This window comes from Tachypleus tridentatus, chromosome 1, assembly GCF_004210375.1.
Source record: "Tachypleus tridentatus isolate NWPU-2018 chromosome 1, ASM421037v1, whole genome shotgun sequence".
In the NCBI taxonomy this organism is placed as follows: domain Eukaryota; kingdom Metazoa; phylum Arthropoda; class Merostomata; order Xiphosura; family Limulidae; genus Tachypleus; species Tachypleus tridentatus.
The window spans coordinates 177,524,368-177,544,777 of NC_134825.1; the positions used below are offsets into that span (position 1 = coordinate 177,524,368).

Here is a 20,410-nt window from a genome sequence, read left to right on the forward strand (position 1 = left end):
TTCTCTACCTACCACCTTGAAACATATTAATCAGTATTAATTCTGAAGCTACCATCTTGTAACATGTTGAGTAATAGTTCTCTACCTACCACCTTGTAACATATTGATCAGTATTAATTCTGAAGCTACCAACTTGTAACATGTTGATTAATAGTTCTCTACCTACCACCTTGTAACATATTGATCAGTATTAATTCTGAAGCTACCATCTTCAAACATGTTTATGAATATTAGTTCTAGAGCTACCACCTTCCAAAGTGTTCATTAATATTCGTTTTAAATATTCAAACATATTCATTAACATAAGTTCTATAGCTCCCATCTTATAACATGGTCATCAGAATTAGATCTATAGGTAGCACCTTGTAACATGTTAATTGATATTAATTCTATACTTACCACCTTGTAACATGTTGATTAATATTAGTTCTATTGCTACTATCTTGTAACATGATGATTGATATTAGTTCCATAGCTACAATCTTGTAACATGTTGATTAATATTAGTTCTATAGCTACAACCTTGTAACATGTTTATTAATAGTAATGATGTAACTACCATTTTGTAATATACTGATTAATATTAGTTCTATAGCTACAACCTTGTAACATGTTTATTAATAGTAATGCTATAACTACCATTTTGTAATATACTGATTAATATTAGTTCTATAGCTACAACCTTGTAACATGTTTATTAATAGTAATGCTATAACTACCATTATGTAATATACCGATTAATATTAATTCTATAGCTACCACCATCTCACATGTTGAGTAATATCAGTTCTATTGCTGCCATCTTGTAACATGTTCATCAGTGTTAGTTCTATAGGTACCACCTTGTAACATGTTGATTAATATTTGTTCTATTGCTATAATCTTGTATCATGTTGATTAATGTCAGTTGTAGAACTTCCATCTGGTAACATGTTATTAATATTAGTTCTATTTCTACCATCTTGTAAAATGTTGATTAATGTCAGTTGTACAGCTTCCATCTGGTAACATGTTATTAATATTAGTTCTATTTCTACCATCTTGTAATATGTTGATTACTATTATTTCTATTTCTACCACTTTGTAACATGTTGATTAATATTAGTTCTATAGGTACTACATTGCAACATGTTGATTAATATTAGTTCTATAGGTACCACATTGCAACATGTTGATTAATATTAGTTCTATGAGTACCATCTTGCAACATGTTGATTAATATTAGTTCTATAGGTACCATCTTGCAACATGTTGATTAATATTAGTTCTATAGGTACTACATTGCAACATGTTGATTAATATTAGTTCTATAGGTACTACATTGCAACATGTTGATTAATATTAGTTCTATAGGTACCACAATGCAACATGTTGATTAATATTAGTTCTATAGGTACCACATTGCAACATGTTGATTAATATTAGTTCTATGGGTACCACATTGCAACATGTTGATTAATATTAGTTCTATAGGTACCATCTTGCAACATGTTGATTAATATTATTTGTATTTCTGCCACCTTGTAACATGTTGATTAATATAAGGTTTGTAGCTACCATCTTCTAACATGTGGGTTATATAGCTACCACCTAATCTGTTGATCAATATTAGTTCTATTACTACCATATTGTAACATGTTGATTAATATTAGTTCTATACATACCACATTGTAACCTGTTTAGTATTAATTCTACAGCTACCACCTTGTAACATGTTTATTAATATTAATTGTATCGCCATTAGTTTGTTGTGGTGGTAATGAGGTCAAGTAGTTTTACATACCTCTAGAGACATAATTACTTGGAGGTTATAAAATTAGACAAGTGAAATTTTAGAATTTTCTCATACACAAGTAGTTTTAATGAAATGTTGTTTGCATATTTGTCAGTTAAAAGCTAAAGAGAAAAATATACAAAGAAATCTTTAATTAAAATATATTAAAAATTTATTGATAGTATTTGATGTTTTCTATACTATAGCCTTGTGATGTTTAAGAATAATCTTTAAATATTTTAAAGATATGCATACATTATAAAAATTTAGAGTAAAGTTAGAATGCACCTATCCCATTGCCAGAGAGCTAGATAAGATCATATTCCAGCAAAGTGTGTGTTAATTTAACACACAATTATATGACCCTGAGATATCTGGCCTATACAAGCTGATCCACCAAAATGTATTATCTTGAGACCTGGCCAAATAAGTCAGTATTATAAAAGTATGTTTATAATTACCCTTTTAAAATAAATATTTTATATTCATTAGAGATTTTGTGATTGTTATGTTCATTCAAAAGGTATATCATACTTTTAAAACTGCACTTTCTTGAATAAAATCTATTAATAAATTCAGAAAATCGATATTCCATTCAACTCTACATTCACATTAAGGAAATGTTAATATTAGACTGTGATCTAAGTTTACTTTCAATGGTAAAAAAAGACTTTCAACCTTTGAATTACATCAACATCTTCAAATTTCTGCATCAGTTTAACAGCAGTCTCTTTTCCCACGCCTGGCACACCTTTAGGGAGGTAATCACACCCCAACAAAACAGCTAATCCTATCAACTTTTTTCTGTCTAGCTTCAATCGAGTCTCTATATTTGTCATGCAATACATATGTACCTTTGAAAGCTAAAAATAACAGTAAATATATTGTTTGTAATCATAATAAATAATTTTCAACTTAAAACAAATATGATTAAAAAATAAAAAAATGTCCACAATTTGATCCATCCAATCTTATCTATAGAATAAGTTAAACTTGATATCATCTTTCACTTCCATAGTGACGTCTGATACTGGTTTATCATAGAGTTTAAATACAACATTCATCAAACTTCTTTTGCTTCCTGTGTGAGAACTGAACAAGTCTGTTGGTGTGGCACACAAGTTGTGCGGTTTAGTTTATTACGTTAAGTAAAACTACTGGACAAAATAGACTTAAAGAATTTAAAAGAGATTATGAAGCTTGGAGTTATATTATATATCTTCATATGTAACATTTCTACAGATATACTGGTTTGTTGTAATGTTTTAAAAAATTCATACCTTTGCTGTAGTTAACATTAGCCTTAGAGTTTTTTATTCTGATATTTTTCTTAAACATTTTGTATAAAGTTTGTATTTTATAAAACTACAAGTTTAGTCTGAGTTCAGAAAACATTTCTCACACTTTTACAGGGTTTCTGATCACTAACATAAAATGAAAATTCACCACATTAAAATTATAAGCAAGCAGACATTGATTGTAAATTGGCAATCAAATTATTTCATTGAATAAGTTTCAATTAATTTTATCTACATATTTACTTATATTTGTTTTGTCCACAAGTAGTTACATAGGTCAATAAAAACATTTATTTTCCTATTATAATAGAGCATCATGATTTAAAAGAAGTTAAATCAAACTTAAGTAAAATTCATAAAAGGAAATGAAGGTAAAACAAAACAGAGTTTAAAACATAAATACCATAAAACCAATGTTGCCACCGATTCTACAACATTAAGAGAAGCTACAGTAAGTGAAGTCGTAAAGGACTTTCTGTAGCATAAAGGTAATTATCATAACCCGCCATGAAGACTAACACCACCGTCAGTCACCTGAAGTTGGCCTTTCTAGTCCTGGTTCTGAGATATGTGTCATTATGGCCATTTTCAAAAAGTAAAGTAATAAAACTTTTAAAAACGTGTAGCAAAATTTTAATAAGAACTCGCCAGAATGACTAACAGATAGTTCAAACAGCAGCGTTAGTCACCTGAAGTTGGCCTTTCCAGTTGTGGTTTTGAGTTATTTTATGTTACAGCCATTTTCTAATTTCAAATCAAACTAGAGAGACAGTGATTCTTAAAAAGTGAACCACATTAAAAAATGTTTAATGTATAAATTAAAAAACTTAAATGACATTAAGAGAGATTAATGGCCTTTAAAAAACTAAAAAACTTTAACAAGGTGGACAGTGTCACCATCTCCAATAATACTGTCTAACGTTATGGACAAACCTTGGGACAGAACATGTTTAAAATGGTCAATGGCAAGAAAGTAAAATGTGGCTTATTGTGATCTAAAAGTTACACAGACTACACACTGGTACATCAGTTCCAGAGAAAAGAAAATGATGAGTAAAGAAACTGTGACCAATGTGTAGTCTAGTTACAACAACTTCCTCCTTCCGATCTTTATGGAAGCAAGACGGCCAAAGTCCAATATGAGGTTTTATTTGGAAAAGATTGTTTTCGTGTTGCTCACTTCAAGTCAACTGCCAGCTGGCACGGAGCCAAGCCTTGAATACAGGTCCATAGTAAATGTATGGAATAGGCACAGTGGTGATAGTGCCAGAGCAGACAGATTTAGCTGCTGTGTCTGCGAGCTCGTACCCGCGAATACCAACATGGCCTGGTATCCAAAAAAACCAGATAGAAGTAGATGTTAAAGAGAAATGGGCCAGTCGGTTTTAAATATTGGCAAGAACAGGGTGTAAACCAACGTGAAGCGATTCCAGGGCCAGTAGCAAACTAAGCGAGTCAGTATAAATAGTGCAGTTGGAGTACTGCCTAGCTTCTATGTGATCCCAGGAAAGAGAAATGGTGTACAGAGCAGCAGTGAACACAGAAGCTGGAGAGGGGATTCTGTGCGCAACCACCGAACTTCAACAAACAATGGCAGAGCCGACAGAGTCTCCTGATTTTGAACCATCTGTATAAATATGAATAGAAATATTGTTCGAAAGTGTTCAGTAAATAAAGTCGGTACTTCCAATCGGGAGTATCTGCTTTTCTCAGATGACTTAAAGAAAGGTCACATTTGGAGACTGTAATAAACCATAGTGGAATGGGCTGACCAGTGGATAATACAATGTTATCCAAGGACAGACCCAATTCATCCAAATGTGCCTGGATACGAAGGCCAAAAGTCTGTTCTAAAAAGTATGGCCCACCGAGGAAGGAAAACACAACCCCAGGTGGAATGCTTTGATAAGGAACAAAGTTTCAAAGCATATAATAAAGACAGTTACAAATGGCAGAGATGCAAAGAAGGTTCATGAGACTCTATATATAAGCTCTGAACTGGGGAGGTGTGGAAAGCCCCAGTGTAGAGCCGAAATCCTGGATGGTGAACGGGGTCCAGTATCTTTAAGGCCGAGGGTCTGGTAGAGTCATAGACCAGTGATCCATAATCGAGTTTCGATTGAATAAGAGCACAATATATCTTTAGCACAGAACATCGATCTGCTCTCCAAGTGGTGGTAGAGAGGACACGGAGGATGTTCAGTGCTCTTGTACATTTGACTCGTAGCTGCTTAATGTGTGGTATAAAGGTCAGCTTATGGTCAAAGATAAGCCCCAAGAACTTTGTCAGGTACCACAGGCAGGATCAGGGTGAATACCTCGTTGGCAGCAAAAGTTCATGCAAACAGTTTTAGAGAGAGAGAAATTAAAGCCGTTTGACGTGGTCCACTTCAGTAAACAATTGACGGCAGTTTGTAGCTGCCACTCAATATATCTATCTCATGCTTGATGACTGACATGAGATGTGAAAGTCATTGACATAGATGCAAAAGTGAGAGGGAGTTGTTCAGTGATGACATTAATCTTTATACTGAAAGTGTGACACTCAAAATACAGCCCTGAGGGACTCCACGTTCCTGTAGAAAAGAACGGGAAAGTGTCAAACCCACATGAACTTGGAATCTCCTGTCCATTAAAAAATGTTTAATAAAAATGGAAAAATGGCCACGTAACCCATATATATGGAGGTCTCGCAAAATGCCAAACCTCCATGTCGTGTCATAAGCCTTCTCAATGTCAAAGAATATTGATACAAGATGTTGTCATTTCAGAAAGACTTCTCTGACTGACATTTCAAGTTGAATCAGGTGGTCCATGGTGGAGCGCTGTTGTCGGAACTCACACTGGTGGGCAAGAGAAGGTTGTTTGATTTGAGGAAACAAACAAAACAAGCATTAACCATCTTCTCTAAGGTCTTACAGAGACAGCTTGTCAAAGCAATTGGACAGTAGTTTGAAGGAATCTTGGGTCCTTCCCAGGCTCAGAGAAAAGTAGAACAATAGTCTAGCGCGAGGCATCAGGAAAAACGTTCTCCTGCCAGATCCAGTTAAAAACAATTGAAAGAACATCAAGAGAAGCAGGAGATAAATTGCACAGCATATCATAGTGTACATTACCTGGTCCAACCGATGTACTGTCAGACCAATGAAGGGCCAGTTTCAGTTCCTCCAGTGTAAAGGAATGATTATAGTCATAGAGACAATCAGCTTGAAAGAAAAGAGGTGATTTCTCTGCCTGAGTCTTGATGGCTGAGAAGGTGGAGGAAGAAGCAGAAGTGCTAGATACCTGGCAAAAGCTTTCACCTAGAGTATTGGCAGTGCTCCGGATATCAGCTACTTTCTGGCAATCAGAGAGTAAGATCGAGAGAGGCACAGTATTGTATTGCCCACAGACCTTTTGATTCTTGTCCCATATGATTTTGGAACTGGTGGCAAAAGATATGCCAGTTGTGAACTTAATCCAAGATTCCTTCTGGCTTTGATATCTCACCCACCGAGCACGTGCATGAGCCCGCTGGAAAGCGATGTGGTTTGAAAGTGGGATATTTATGGAAAACATCCCAGGCCCATTTTGAACCTTCCATGCCATGTGGCAGGAAGAATTCCACCACGGACAAAGATATAGTGGAAAATGTCTCGAAGTTTTAATAATACATTGAGCAACGGTTTGTATAATACAGTCAGTTACTGCTGCCACACAGTTGTCTATTGATGGCTGACAGATGATGGCAGGATCAAGTTCTGCAAAAGCAGTGAAAGTGGGCCAGTCTACCTGATCCAGCTTCCACCGAGGCATGTGGGTTGGGTGGCATAAAACACAGCCAGTCTATCTGAAGAGTATTGGAAAATGATCACTGCCCCGTGAATTATTGTCAACCCTCCATGAAAAATGGGAGAATAATAAAGGGGAGCAAACTGATAGATCAATAGCAGTAAAGGACCGACTAGGTGCATGAAAATAAGTATAAGAACTGATATTGAAAAGAGAAAGGTTGTGATCAGAGAGCATATGCTCTAGAGAGCAACCCTTCTATCAATATCAACACTTTCCCAGAGGAGATGATGTCCATAAAAGCCCCCCGAATGAAATATGGAGACAACAACTGTTCAATGAGAGCATCAAGGTCTGATTGATCATGTATCTCTCCAGGTGACAGGTAGAGAGAACAAACAGTGATGGTATGGCCCATGGAAACACGGATGGCTCTTTCCTCCAAGGGTATGTTGAGTGACAAACACAGAGTGGGCACATGCTGATCAACCAACAATGCCACCCCTTTGAAACTGCCGAAAGGTCTATATTGGCACACTTCAGAAATGTTTCCTATAAGGAAAGACATACAGGATGGTAGGAAGGAATCGGTATTTTGATGTCATCCAGATTAGAACATAAACCTCAACAGTTCCATTGTATCAAGGTGGCTATTTTTAATAACATGTAGGCGAATTGGCTGAAGAACCCTTCTGTTTATGACGTCTTTTTCCTTACTGTCTTTATTCGAAGGAGGTTGATAGACCTCCTCGAATCCTGCACTGGGACAACTTGGCAGGTCTTTGTTGTTGGAAGGGATTTCAGTGACTGAGAATAAGAAGGAATGATTGTTTTGCATCTTGGGATGGGAGAAGAAGATGTATTTGAAGAAATGCCTGTACCTGGAACCAAAGGATGTGGATCTTTGGTATTTGTTGGAATGAATGGAAGGGACACAGATGGGTGATGAAGTTGATTCATCATCTTTTTTAACCATGGAGTTCAAAATACTTTTCATTTATTTTGAGAACAATTCTTTTGGAGGCACAGAGAGATCCATCTGCACATCCACTGTAGTTGTGGAACAAAGTGCAGCAGCAAACGATCAAGATGAAGTGGGGACAGAAACTTTCGAGCCTCAGGATAAGTAATGTCATGAATCGTTTTCAAATGTTGCACCTCTTTTTATTCCAACCATTTAGACAAGAACAAAAGTAGGATGGGTGAGAGCCATTGCAATTGATGCAATGAGGATCTGTTTCACACTCATAGGCTTCGTGGTCCTTGCCACTGCAAAAAGCACATGTCAAGGAACCACAACATGACGTCTTTGAGTGACCGAACCGTTGATACTGGAAACATCTGAGAGGGTTTAGAATTTATGGCCACACCCTGCAATTACGATAACCTAACTTGATGGTGGCAAGTGGACATGGTGATGTAACTGTCAAGATGAGGACATTCGTTGGCATCGTAATGATATCTTTGAGAGTGGAAATACGCCTCACTGCAGAAACTCCTTGGGTGGAGAAACCAGCAAGAATCTCTAACTCTGATATGTTCTTCAAATCCCTCTCAACAATAACTCCTCATGATGAATTCAAAGTAGCATGAGGTTTAACTTCAATAGGTATATCCCCAACTGCCTTTGAATGCAAGAGGAGTTCACTATGTTGAGGTGTAGATGTTTCCACCAATATGTCTCCAGATTGAAGCTTCTTTACTGACTTTGGAGAGCCAGCAAGTCCCTCCAGTCCCTTCTGAAAAAAAAAGGGGACATTTGCCTTTTAGATTTCTCTGAAAGAAAATGTAGGATAAGAAAATGAGGTACAACAGGTGGTACAGATGTTGAAGATTGCTGCTCAGAAACTTCAAGATGTGGTCATTTACCTATTGACTGTTTTTCACTATTTTATTTAAATTTTTTTTGTGGGATCCATAGGAAAAAAGGAAATTTCAGAACCCACTGACCTCACCACCATGGAGCCTTATGGGGGGACAATGTCAAGTACTACAATGTCAAGTAAGGACACTGCAGCAATGCCAGGGTTTCGTGAGCACAACACGAAACACCAGCATCAGACACAATGTCCAACACTGGTACTTGGTTGACCCTAGCCTAAGTGGACCAGCTGATTGACCCAAGGGGGGCCACCTCTAGGCAGCCCTTCTACAGGAATTCAAGGCAAAAGTGATGTGTTAGAGTTGGACTCCTCAACCACCAAGATCCTCTCCTTCCCTTCACGGGTTGCCATGCACAGCAAACACGTGGATGGATGTTTAGACCACAGAGGAGGTAAACTGAACCTTCCCTGAGAGGTCCCCTCACCACATAAGGAATTCACACTGAGGAGGATTGTTGTAAATATTGTCGAATAACAGGTTATCAACGTACCTTCTGTCACTTTGTTCCAACATCTACATAAATACTCAATGAATTGGATGCCATGTTCCTTATTTAACTGGAAAAAGAAAAGTAAAAAGCTTAGATTAACAGCCTATGACTTCTTAAAGTTGAGTTACAAGCAATTACAAGACAACATAACAATCAAAGTTGACAAACAGTGATTGGATAAAGTTACACATAAATTTACAAATTCAAATTACAAATATCTTGTTCAGAACATTTTCAGTTGTCCTCCTCAGGGTATAGAAGTGTAGTATTAAACTCAGAACAAAAAAATCAGGAAATTCACCAACAATAATGCTTACATTTGAAGTATGCTGAAATCAGATTTAACAGTTTTTAGATAAAAAATTCAGTAAATAAAACTATTATTCAATAAGTTTCAACACTAAAGTCTTATTTTTTAATGTATGAAAGAATGATCACGTTTACATTTTGTCGTCAAGGACGTATACAGCAATCAGAGCTTGAATGAGTTAAAATTATCAATCATGGCACGGCAATATTAAATATTCTTTGTGACAAGAAACCCACTCGAAATAAAAATGTATCTCAGAACAGTTGTTATGGGTATTAACACTTTTACTGATGAGGAGAGAACAATGTTTCAACCTTCCTAGGTCATCTTCAGGTTAAGAAACAGAGTTTGCAACTGACTGTTGCTGGACACATCTTACGAACAACAGCAAATGAGTACGGAATTGTAGGGGCATTGCTGTTAGATGTTAGGTAATTAATTAGTATGGGTATAAAGGTGTTCCTTTATATTAGTTTTAATTGATGTATAAGTAAGGCTTCTTTGATATTGCATTTGTTTCCCTACTTAGTATTTGGAAAGTAATTAATAACCTAACATCCAATTGCAATGTTCCCTATGACACTGCACCCATTTGTAGCCTCGTTCCTAAGACGTGTCTGGTAAAGGTCAGTTGCAAACTCTCTTTGTTAACCTGAAGATGACCTAGGAAGGTTGAAACGCTATTCTCTGCTCATCAATAAAAGTGTTAATACCCATACCAACTGTTGTGAGATACAGTATTAAATAGTATTTATATAAATGAGTTAAAATTTAAGAATATTCAACACTTACTTTTGTATCTATGCTGAAATCACGGTAAGCTACTAAGCCACCATACAGAAAGAAATCACTGTCTTCAGTAATACAACCATCCACAACCTGGAAAAGAAGAAAAAGTATTTACTGTGATACAACAATCTATATCGTATGGTACGAAATCAAAATTCAATAATTATTTGACACAACCATCTACTAGTAATATATAAATCACTGTTCTGTGATAAAGCCATATACTAGTAATAAATAAATCATCCTGTGATACAGCCATCTACAAGAGAACATTAATCATCATTCTCTGTTTTACAGCCATCTACAAGGAGTATATAAATAATCATCATATGATACAGCCATCTACTAGTAGTACATTAATCATCATCATGCAATACAGCCATCTACTAGGAGTACATTAATTATAATCCTGTGATGCAGTCATCTACTAGAGAACATTAATCATCATCATGTGATACGGTCATCTACTAGAGTACATAAATCATCATCCTGTGATACAGCCATCTGCTTGTATAGTAATTGTATAGCACTATAACAAAGATCACTAGTATAAAACAATGAGCTATGTGAAACAGTTCTATGTAATACAAGCAATCACAACTTGTTGTGAGGAATTATACAATACAAATAATGAAGATATCCTACATACTTTTAAAATTAAAAACAATCAAGTTCCTGGTGATGTCAGGAAACATTGTTTTATCAAATATCTGAAGAATGTTTATAAACTAATCCTATCTCAGTTATAAAATTTTACATATTTTGGAGGATTAAATATAACACAGTCTAATTCACTAAGAAAGATATTGGATTGTAACTTGCCAATTATAATTCTAGCTTTGTGAACCAAAACATTTTATGTTTGAAAGACTAACTTACCCCACATTGGTTCAGAAAAGCACACATTGCTTCAGCCTCTCCTTTACTTTCAATACTGTGTATTCCCAAACTTTCAAGCATATCCTGACACTGTAATAACAAATTGTAACAGCTGTTTAAGAAAACTGTTCACAAAAAAATATTTTTTACTGAAATACATGACACAAGTTCCTACAGTTAAAAAATACTCTGTGTGGTGTTCATACTTAAAACTGTCCTTGTGTCATTCCAACAATAAAAGATACTTTGTGTGGTGTTCAAAGTTAACACTCTGTCATTACGTCATTCAACAGTTGAAGATACTTTGTGGGTTGTTAATACTTAAATCCTGTCCTTATGTCATTCCAACAGCTAAAAATAATTTGTGTGATGTTAATACTTAACACCTGTCCTTATGTCATTTAAAGATTAAAGATACTTTATGTGGTATTCAAAGTTAACAACTTTTTATGTCATTCCAACAGTTAATGAAACTCTGTGTAATGTTCAAAGTTAAAACCTTTTCCTTATGTCATTCTAACAGTTAAAGATACTTTGTGAGGTGTTCAAAGATAACACCTTGTTATTATGTCATTGCACCAGTTAAAGACACTGTGTGGTGTTCATACTTAACACCTGTCCTTATGTCATTCCAATAGTTAAAGATACTCTGTATTGTGTTCAAAGTTTACACATGTCCTTATGCCATTCCAACAGTTGAAGTTACTTTCTGTGGTGTTCATACTTAAAACCTGTCCTTGTGTTATTCCAACAGTAAAATATACTTTGTGTGCTATTGAAAATTAACACTTTATTATGTCATTCCAACTATTAAAGATTATTTGTGTGGTGGTCAAATTTAACATCTTGTCATTGTTTTTCCAACAGTTAAAGATACTTTATATGGTGTTAGTATATAACACCTGTCCTTATTTCATTCCAACAGTTAAAGATGCTCGGTGTGGTGTTTGAAGTTAACACGTGTTCTTATGTCATTCCAACAATTAGATACTTTGTGTTGTATTCAAAATTAACACATTTTATGTCATTCCAATGGTTAATGAAACTCTTTGTTCAAAGTTAACACCTATTCCTTATGTCATTCCAATAGTTTAAGATACTTTGTGAGGTGTTCAAAGTTTACACCTTTTCACTATGTCATTCAAACAGTTAAAGATAGTTGGTGTAGTCTCCAAATTTAACACCTATCCTTATGTCATTGCAATGCTTAAAGATACTTTCTGTGGTGTTAATACTTAACACCTGTCCCTATGTCACTCCAACAGTTAAAGATACTTTGTGTAGTGTTAATACTTAAAACCTGTCCTTATGTTATTCCAACAGTGAAAGGTACTTTGTGGGTATTCACAGTTAAAACTTTTTTAAGTTATTGCAACAGTTAAAAATACTTTGTAAGGTGTTCAAAGTTAACACCTGTCCTTATGTCATTCCAAGAGTTAAATACTTTGTGTGGTGTTAATACATAACACCTGTCTTATGTCACACTGAAGGTTAAAGATACTTTGTATGTTGTTCATACTTAAAACCTGTCCTTGTGTCTTTCGAACGGTTAAAGAAATTTTGTGTGGTGTTCAAAGTTAACACCTATCCTTATGTCATTCCAACAGTTAATAAAACTTTGTCTGGTGTTCAAAGTTAACTCCTTTTCCTTATGTGATTCCAAGAGCTGAAGATACATTGTGAGGTGTTCAAAGTTAACACCTTATCATTATGTCATTCCAACAGTTAAAGAGACTTTGTGTGGTGTCCATATTTAACACCTGTCCTTATGTCATTCAAAATGTTAAAGACTATATGCATTTTGATAATACTTAACACCTATCCTCATGTCATTCCAAGAGTTAAAGACACTCTGCATTGTGTTCAAAGTTTACACCTGTCCTTATGCCATTCCAACAGTTGAAGTTACTTTGTGTGGTGTTCATACTTAAAACCTGTCCTTGTGTCATTCCAACAATAAAATATTTACCACTTTATGTGGTATTCAAAGTTAACTCCTTGTTTATGTCATTCCAACGGTTAATGAAACTTTGTGTGGTGTTCAAGGTTAAAACTTTTTCCTTATGTCATTCCAACAGTTAAAGATACTTTGTGTGGTGTTAATACTTAAAACATTTCCTGGTGTCATTCCAACAGTTCAAGATACTTTGATGTTCTTAATACTTAACACCTATTTTTATGTCATTTCAACAGTTAAAGATACTTTGTGTGGTGTTCAAAGTTAACACCTTTTCCTTATGTCATTCCAACAGTTAAAGATACTTTGTGAAGTGTTCAAAGTTAACACCTGTCCTTATGTCATTCCAAGAGTTAGATACTTTGTGTGGTGTCCATATTTAACACCTGTCCTTATGTCATTCAAAATGTTAAAGACTATATGCATTTTGTTAATACTTAACACCTATCCTCATGTCATTGCAAGAGTTAAAGACACTTTATGTGGTATTCAAAGTTAACTCCTTTTTATGTCATTCCAACGGTTAATGAAACTTTTTGTGGTGTTAATACTTAGCACCTGTCCCTATGTCACTCCAACAGTTAAAGATACTTTGTGTAGTGTTAAAACTTAAAACCTTTCCTTTTGTTATTCCAATGGTTCAAGATACTTTGGATGTTCTTGATACTTAACACCTATTTTTATGTCATTTCAACAGTTGAAGATACTCTGTGAGGTGTTCAAAGTTAACAACTTTTTATGTCATTCCAACAGTTAAAGATACTTTGTGTGGTGTTCATACTTAAAAACCTGTCCTTGTGTCTTTTGAACGGTTAAAGAAATTTTGTGTGGTGTTCAAAGTTAAAACCTTTTCCTTATGTCATTCCAATAGTTAAAGATACTTTGTGTGGTGTTAATACTTAAAACCTTTCCTTTTGTTATTCCAATGGTTCAAGATGCTTTGGATGTTCTTTATACTTAACACCTATTTTTATGTCATTTCAACAGTTGAAGATACTCTGTGAGGTGTTCAAAGTTAACAACTTTTTATGTCATTCCAACAGTTAAAGATACTTTGTGTGGTGTTCAAAGTTAACACCTGTCCTTATGTCATTCCAACAGTTAAAGATACTTTAACCTTTTCATTATGTGGTCCCTATATTTAGAACTTCTTTATTCTTACTTAACTTTTAAAAAACTGGATGAAAGTCACATTCTTGTGGGTTTCATTCAAAAATTTGCCACCTCTATATTTGCTGATCATTATGGGACCTATCATGAGGTTCCTACATACAATGTAAAATATGAGCAGGTCTATGCAGAAACAATTTTCTTACTTCTTTTAGTACAGCTTTAAAATGAGAACAATTTCCCTTCTGAGCATTTATTTTGTGAGAGCCATGATATCTTGCATTATTCCTCTGGATCTTTAGAAAGATCTAAAGCAGTAAATGACTGACTGGATGCATGAAAATAAGAGCCAGTATTGAGGAGAGACAGGTTGTGATTCAAGAGCATATGCTCTACAGCACGATCCCTCACATCAATACTAGAACCACCAGAGAGGGTTATGTCCATTAAGATCACCCAAAATTAAAAAGAGAGTTGGCAGTTGCTCAATGAGGGCATCATCAAGGGATGATCATTTTTTCCAGGGGTAAGGTACAGAGAGCAAACAGTGATGGTATGACCCAAGGAGATATGGATGGCTACAGCCTCCAATGGCAAGGACCGAGTGGGCACATGTTGATCAACCAGCAGTGCTACTCCCTCATGTCCTTGTCCTTTACATGACCTGTCATTTTGGTATAAGAAGAATTATTGAATTTTGAATGTGTTAGTAGGTTTTAAAAATGTTTCCTGTAAAAAAAGACATTTGGGATAATAAAAGTAATTCAAATCCTTGATGTTATTCACATTTGATCAAAAACCTCAACAGTTCTATTGGATTAGCATGGCCATTTTTCTTTATTATGGAGGAGAATATGGCATGGAGACCTTCTGCTTGCGACCGTGCTTTCTTTCTTTATTGTATGTGGGCCAGTCACTCTCTGAATTGAGTAGGCAGGTCAGAGTTTGTACACATACATTCTAGTGACTGAGGACATGAATGAATGGGTTGTTTAATTTTTGGAGTGTTAAAGAGGAAGACCCCATGAAAACACCTGGTTTTGAACAAGGTGGAGTTGGGCAATCACTGGACGATGTGGTAGGTACATAGATAGAAGTAGATACTGATTTGTTGACTTTGTTGATTTTGGAGGCTACTAGATTAAGATGCACTGTTAAGGATTCTGTAAGAAGCATGGAAAGGTCTGTTTGGATTCCTACTGTGGTAGTGAAATACAGCAGCATAAGTCCGAGATGGAATCGGGATAGTAATTTCCCGAACCTCTGCATAAGTAATATTATAAACTGTCTTTAGCCGTTGCACTTCTTTCTCTTCCACCCATTTCGGGCAAGAAGTAAAATAGGAAGGATGTGGACCACTACAGTTAACAAAATGCAGTTCTAGTTGGCATTCACAAGCATCATGGTCTTTACCAGCACAATGGGCACATGTTAAGGAACCACGGCAAGAATATTTCGAGTGACCATATCTTTGACAATAAAAACTTCTAACAGGAATATAAGGCTGTATCTTACCATTCAGATATCCTGCCTTGATTGTGGTGGGAGAACGTGATATTGTAAATGTTAATATCAGAACATTTGTCAGCTCCATAATCCCATCTCTACGAGTACAAATTCGACACACGGCTGTAATACATTGGCTGGTAAAACCTGCGAGAATCTCTGACTCTGGAATGGTCTTTAAATCCCTCTCAACTATAACTCCTCTGGAAGAATTCAAAGTAGAATGAGGAATAACCTCAATGAATATTATGAACTGTCTTGAGACACCCAAAATTATCCCCAATGGGGTTTGACTTCAAGAGGGGTTTGGAATGTGTAATGAAGCTGTTTTCACTAAAATGTCCTCAGACCATAATTGTTTTTTACTGATTTAGATGAACAGCAAGCCATTCTGAAAAAACAAATGGACACATCTGCCCTAAGGGTTTTTCAGTTTAAGAATGTATAATAAAAAATCACAGAACAGATTCAAGTTGAGAGTTTCACCGTACAGTGTCCTCAATGCAAGGTTGTTTGCCAGTAGTTGAATTTTTTCTATGCTGTCATACTTGTTTATTTTTTCATTTGAGGGGCATCCATAATTTAAAAAAAATGTATTTTGGTGCCCACTGAACCCACCCACCATGAAGCTCTATGAGGGAATGCACTACAGTGCCATATAAGGTCACTGCAACAATGCCAGGGTCTTGTGGGCACTATACCCAAACACCAGTATCAGACAATGTCCACTCCACCTGTTGAGGACCTCCTACACTGGCACTCAGTTGACCCTGGTCAAAATGGACTAGCCAATTGATCTTGGGGAGCCACCCCAAGACTGCCCATCTACAGGAATTCAAGGCCAAAGTAATGTGTTGGAGTTGGACCCCTCAACCACCAGGATCCTCTCCTCCCCTTCACAGGTCATCACGCATGGCAAACTCGCAGGTGGATCTTTAGATCCCAAAAGAGGTAAACTGAAAGTACAGAACCTTCTCTGGGACATTCCCTCACCATGTACAAGAATCTAAATCGAAAGTAAAGTAAAGAGAGAACTTACAAAACACATTTAGTTTTACAATGATATGATAAATATGTGAACCACAAAGGGTATAATCCAAACTTCAATGATACTAAGATGATGCTCCGGTGAGTTCAAGCTTGACTTCAAATCTTGGACACTTTATTGGTTTCCAAGATGGATGTCAAATAAAAGAAAAACAAACTGCTTCTATAAATATGATCCACTGTAAATAACCTATTATGAGTGTAGTGCTCCACATTGAAGCTATCACACTGAATTTTTCAATGTCAATGGCCCTTCAGGACATTGAATGTGTTGAGCAACACCTAAAGTCTACTATTACAAACGTTAACTTCATAAAGAAGGTTCTGACAGTGCTTTATATCAATGTTGAATTTTTGGAATGTGCTGAAATGTATAGCAAGTTATGAGGTGGTATTCATTTACTTTTTAATCATTATTACAAACTTCTGGTGTGGTCAACCATGGAAGACCTCTCCAGAATGGGTTTCACAAAGTTTACTATTACCATTCAATGCACAATAGGCCAGTGATGTTCTGCAGATTTAGATGGTAAGACATGTGTTACACAACCACAAAACAGAGACATCAAACTGCAGTTCACTATTTGATTTGGAGCTCTCATCCTAACTACATATTATGTCAGTACCTCATGGCTGGCTGCTGGATTTAGAGTAGAATCAATTAACATAACTCCTCACACATGGTTATTTTTATTTTGTCCTTCATCATATTCTTGTATTATGGGTCACAGAGGAAGTAAAGGGGGGAGATTGTTCCTGTTCTGTTCTTTTTGCTATCTCTCACTGTGTTATATATTAAGGATAGCATTGCTTTTGGATGATTCCATTCAAATCTCACTGTTGGGGAAGTTGGTTTTTAATATATTGACATCCTTTTGCTACCAGATTGCCTAAGATACCATCATGTTCAGCAGTAAGAATGGTTCTTGATTCCTCCTGGTCCCACCAGATTTTTGGATCTGAATCTCTTATTTGTAAGAACATCCTGGGGTTTTTCTGTCATTCTCTTGTACAGGTTCTGCCTTCTATTCAGTGTGGATTCTAGCTAAGTTGTGAGGAGAGGGAAGAATCATAACAGAAGTTATAATTTTCCTGTGCTGAAAATGTATTTTGAAGAAATACTTCCTACCCTTCCTATAGTGCTTACATCTTTTACCAAACTTCAAAGCGATAGATCAGTAGACGTGCATTCAGGGTATCACATGTGATGTTCCTATTGGTGGAGAAGTGGCACATGATGGTTTGCATGCAAGACATGTTGGAATCATTTGATTCCAACTGAGAAACCACAAGGCTTGTGGCATTTAAACTAAAATGTTCACATACAGAATGCAGCACAGGACTTGAATAGCTAATTGTGTGTTAAAAGGTAAAAACCACATCAGAATTACATACCTTTTCCACTATCATTTAGTTGAGCCTTATTTTCAGTTTAAGCCCAGTACTGTTCACAACTGGATCAAAACTGACAAAAACCAGGCATTATATTCAATATCAACTGAAACAATGATTAAAAAAATATATATGTAAAATGGCTGGTATGGGTAGAAAAAGCACTGTGTTTAATTACAATCTTGGTAAATACATAGCATGGGCATTCTCCAAATACGTAACATCAGCCAACTCATTCATCAAAGACTCTTAATATCAAATCTAACCTTAATCAACTTACTCATAAAGCCTTAATGGCCAGTTTTGATGTTATATTCCTCTTTAAAAAATTTCCAACCACAGAAGCCTGTAAGATAGCCTGTGAACTCTGTATCTGAGACCCTAACTTATCAATAGACATTACCTGAAACCAATTAGCAACCCTCATAAAATTCACCACGATGAAGACAAATTTCATGTTCAACAACCGTAACAACATCAATAAGTTTCCTCCACAAACCATAGAAAACATTATTCACACACACCTAGACATAAAGCAAAATCAACCAACAAAAGTAAATATATCTAACGAATCAAAAATTCATAAAACCATATTCTGCTGCATACCATATATTCCTGACATCAGCAGAAAAATGACCAACATTTGGCAAAAACTAGTAACAAAATATGACATTCCAGTTAATACCAAATTTATTCAAAACCAGGCACAAAACTGAGGTCTATACTATGTAAAAACTACACCGACAAACATCACACCAACATTATTTATAAAATACAATGTGATAACTGCTACGACTTCTATATTGGAGAAACAAGTAAAAAAAATGGAAACCAGATTCAAAGAACATAAAAAGCCACCTTCACACATTTTCTAACACTGCCAATGAAATAAACACAACATAACCATAGAGAACACCCAAATACTAAATAAAGAAACAAACATAAACACCTTTATACCTATATTAATAACTATAATCAAACATCTAAGCATGCTCTCTACATTCCCACACTCAATTACACAACTGCCTTCAAATATGTGATCAGCTATTGGTCAGTCACCCCTGGGTCATTCCATATCAAATCATCCAGATTTTGGAAAATTTTCCAGGTGACCCACTCAGAATGCCTTGAAAAATTCACATGTGCTCATCTATCCATATAATGAAATATTGCCAAATATCAGATCAATATCTCTAATAGTTTCTGATTTACAGCCCTGTAAAATTTAAGTAATATTTGTTTATTTGTGGCGAATTCATTTTTGGGACACTTTGGTTGTTTAAAGTTGCAAAAGTAATGGTGGTAGAAGGCTGAAATTTGCTACACTGACTGAATTAATCTCACAGAATTCAAAAATGGTCTCAAACCAAGTTTTTCTCTCTTAGGATTTTCATAGCAAGGCTGTAAAATCACCTGAAAATTCAAAATTGTGAAAAACATTGGTTTATGTAAAGAGCCACAGCTCTAAGACTTAATATGATACAAAGCTGAATTTTGTTTTCAAATTTCCCATAACATATCAGTTGATAAATCAGCAATTGTTGTAATTAAAAGTCCATTAGATCTCCTGTAAAAAAATTTAGTTGCATGCAACTTTTTATGATTTAGCTAAAAATAGACCTACTTCAGGCCACAGTTTGACCATGTCACCAGTTATTCAGCCTTTTCAGGTTTTTACCATATATTCTTACACCTCTGAATATGATCTACAAAAAAAAATTAGGATGATGTTCAACCTATGTTTTGAGTTATATTATTTTGAATTATCCTCTGACCATACGTTGTTTACTTGAAAAAAACCATTCAATTCAGGTGTGTTACTGTGAACAAATATATCCATACAACTTTGAAATAATTTATGAATCCCATTGAAATATTCTAATCAGCCTTTACCATATATTCTTACATCTCTGAACATGATCTTCAAAAACATCAAGGTTGTGAAAATAATAAATTATCAAATTTTAAGTGTCTCTGATATGTACCATTGGGCAAAGGACCACATTCAGGGCATTCAGTGTTTTTTTGTCAATCAGTAATCAGTCCTGCAGAATTGTGTAAAGTTTGATCTACTTGAGCACTTTGAAAAATGCAAAACTGTGGCAGGTATGAGGTCACATCATAGCTTTATTCTACCAACAAATTGTGTATGAGAAGGTGATGATGTGTACACAGTTGTAACTGTTGGTAGTAGCAGTGAAAG

At 35.4% G+C, this 20,410-nt stretch overlaps 1 protein-coding gene across 1 annotated transcript in view; it reads right to left on the reverse strand.

The window, feature by feature from the left end:
* Positions 1-20,410, reverse strand: part of LOC143233736 (flap endonuclease GEN homolog 1-like) — a 34,274-nt gene that overhangs the window by 6,681 nt on the left and 7,183 nt on the right. Inside the window, exons 3-5 of the mRNA XM_076470316.1 lie at positions 11,196-11,285; positions 10,320-10,406; positions 2,453-2,637 (exon numbers count right to left, since the gene is read on the reverse strand). Coding sequence (XP_076326431.1) covers positions 2,453-2,637; positions 10,320-10,406; positions 11,196-11,285 — 362 coding nt within the window. The remainder of the gene's footprint in view (positions 1-2,452; positions 2,638-10,319; positions 10,407-11,195; positions 11,286-20,410) is intronic.